General features: G+C 59.6%; 2 protein-coding genes across 2 annotated transcripts in view; one reads left to right on the top strand and one right to left on the bottom strand.

The window, feature by feature from the left end:
* ZMYM3 (zinc finger, MYM-type 3) overlaps positions 1-77 on the top strand; it is a 22,289-nt gene extending 22,212 nt beyond the window's left edge. Inside the window, exon 26 of the mRNA XM_010138436.1 lies at positions 1-77. This exon is cut by the window's left edge and continues 1 nt beyond it. Coding sequence (XP_010136738.1) covers positions 1-77 — 77 coding nt within the window.
* Positions 78-714: 637 nt separating this feature from the next.
* LOC104495468 (gap junction alpha-3 protein-like) overlaps positions 715-1,303 on the bottom strand; it is a 2,178-nt gene continuing 1,589 nt past the window's right edge. The window contains exon 2 of the mRNA XM_010138438.1: positions 715-758. Within this exon, the coding sequence (XP_010136740.1) occupies positions 715-758 (44 nt within the window). The remainder of the gene's footprint in view (positions 759-1,303) is intronic.

Here is a 1,303-nt window from a genome sequence, read left to right as displayed (position 1 = left end):
TGAACCGCATCCTGGCCGTGAGGGAGATCTACGAGGAGCACAGTCGACTTAGCGGCCTGGAGGATGACATGGACTAAGTGAGGTGCTGCTGGGCTGGCTGTGCTTCAGCCGTGGGCGCCTCACCTTCCTGCCTCCCGCAGCAGGCTGGGGGCTAAGCATCATGGGAGAGGATGGTGCTGTGGCGGTGCTGTCCCTTCACCATTACCGGACTTGGACATCCCATCCTCCTCTTCACAGGCCTCTCTTATGTATGTGGCCCCCACGCTCAGTCCTGCTTCCTGTCCCAGCTTCAGGGTGAGCCATCTTCCCTGGGGCCAGTCCCCACAGCACAAGGGTGGCAGAGCCCCTGGGGCAGCTCCCCTTGCCCAGCCCCGTGCCCCCCTACCCTCAGCCCTGACACTACCCCTCTCTCCCTGTGCCCCAGGGCAGGAACCATACCATATGGCAGAGTGCCTGGGACCAGCAGCCCTGAGGCTACTAATTACCCCTTCCTTTAGAAAGCCCTCCTGAGGCTTTGGGTGGCACAGTAGCTCTGCTGCCGCAGCAGGGTGGTGTTTTCAAGCCAGTAGGTAAGGACCACCGGCAGCCCGAGAGGTAATGGGTCACGGGAAGGGCTTGTTCCCAGGGGTGGGAGAGGTTTGGGCTGGCTGCAGGGAGGAAGCTGGTGCCAGGACCTGAGGGCAGAGATCCAGCCTCACCACGGGGACACCTCCCTCATACCGCATCCGGGCCACCTCCCTCAATTTTATCAATGTTTTCTGAGTCAGCGGAAAACTGATAGATGGGTCTGTACCAGCACCGCCCCTTTCTCACAACTACCCCATCGTGGCATAACCCCCTTCCTTGGTGCAAGGTGCCATCACCAGCTCCCTCTGCTCTGGCTGGGGGCTCGGGCAGCTGCTGACTGAAGTGAGGAGCTCTGTCTGCTCTCCCCCTTCCTCCCAAAGCAGCACCAGGGCAAACTTGGCTCTGGCTGCACCACTCTCTGCTGCCTCCTCCCCCTTGTGTTCTGGTCAGTTTTCTTGAGCTGTCCGTGGAGCTCCTGTTCAGCCTGTATATATTGTTCTGGGCCCTGGCCTGGGGCCGCCTGTTCTCTGTGTCCATGTGGAGAGTGAGCCACTCACCAGTGTTGTTGTAGTGATGCCAGGATGGTAGGACTAACCCTGTGTCTCTGGAAACCATTCATTTCAAATAAATATATGGAAAACTTCTGGCACCCCTGCTTCCTCCCACCCGGGGCAGGGGGGGGCACTGCAGGAAAGCAGAGCCAGTGTCCCACTGGTGATGAGCGCCTCACTTCTGT

Source organism: Buceros rhinoceros, unplaced genomic scaffold (assembly GCF_000710305.1).
Source record: "Buceros rhinoceros silvestris isolate BGI_N320 unplaced genomic scaffold, ASM71030v1 scaffold12646, whole genome shotgun sequence".
NCBI classification, from domain to species: domain Eukaryota; kingdom Metazoa; phylum Chordata; class Aves; order Bucerotiformes; family Bucerotidae; genus Buceros; species Buceros rhinoceros.
Note: the sequence above shows the minus strand (reverse complement) of the source record. Positions and strands in the feature narration are given on the sequence as shown.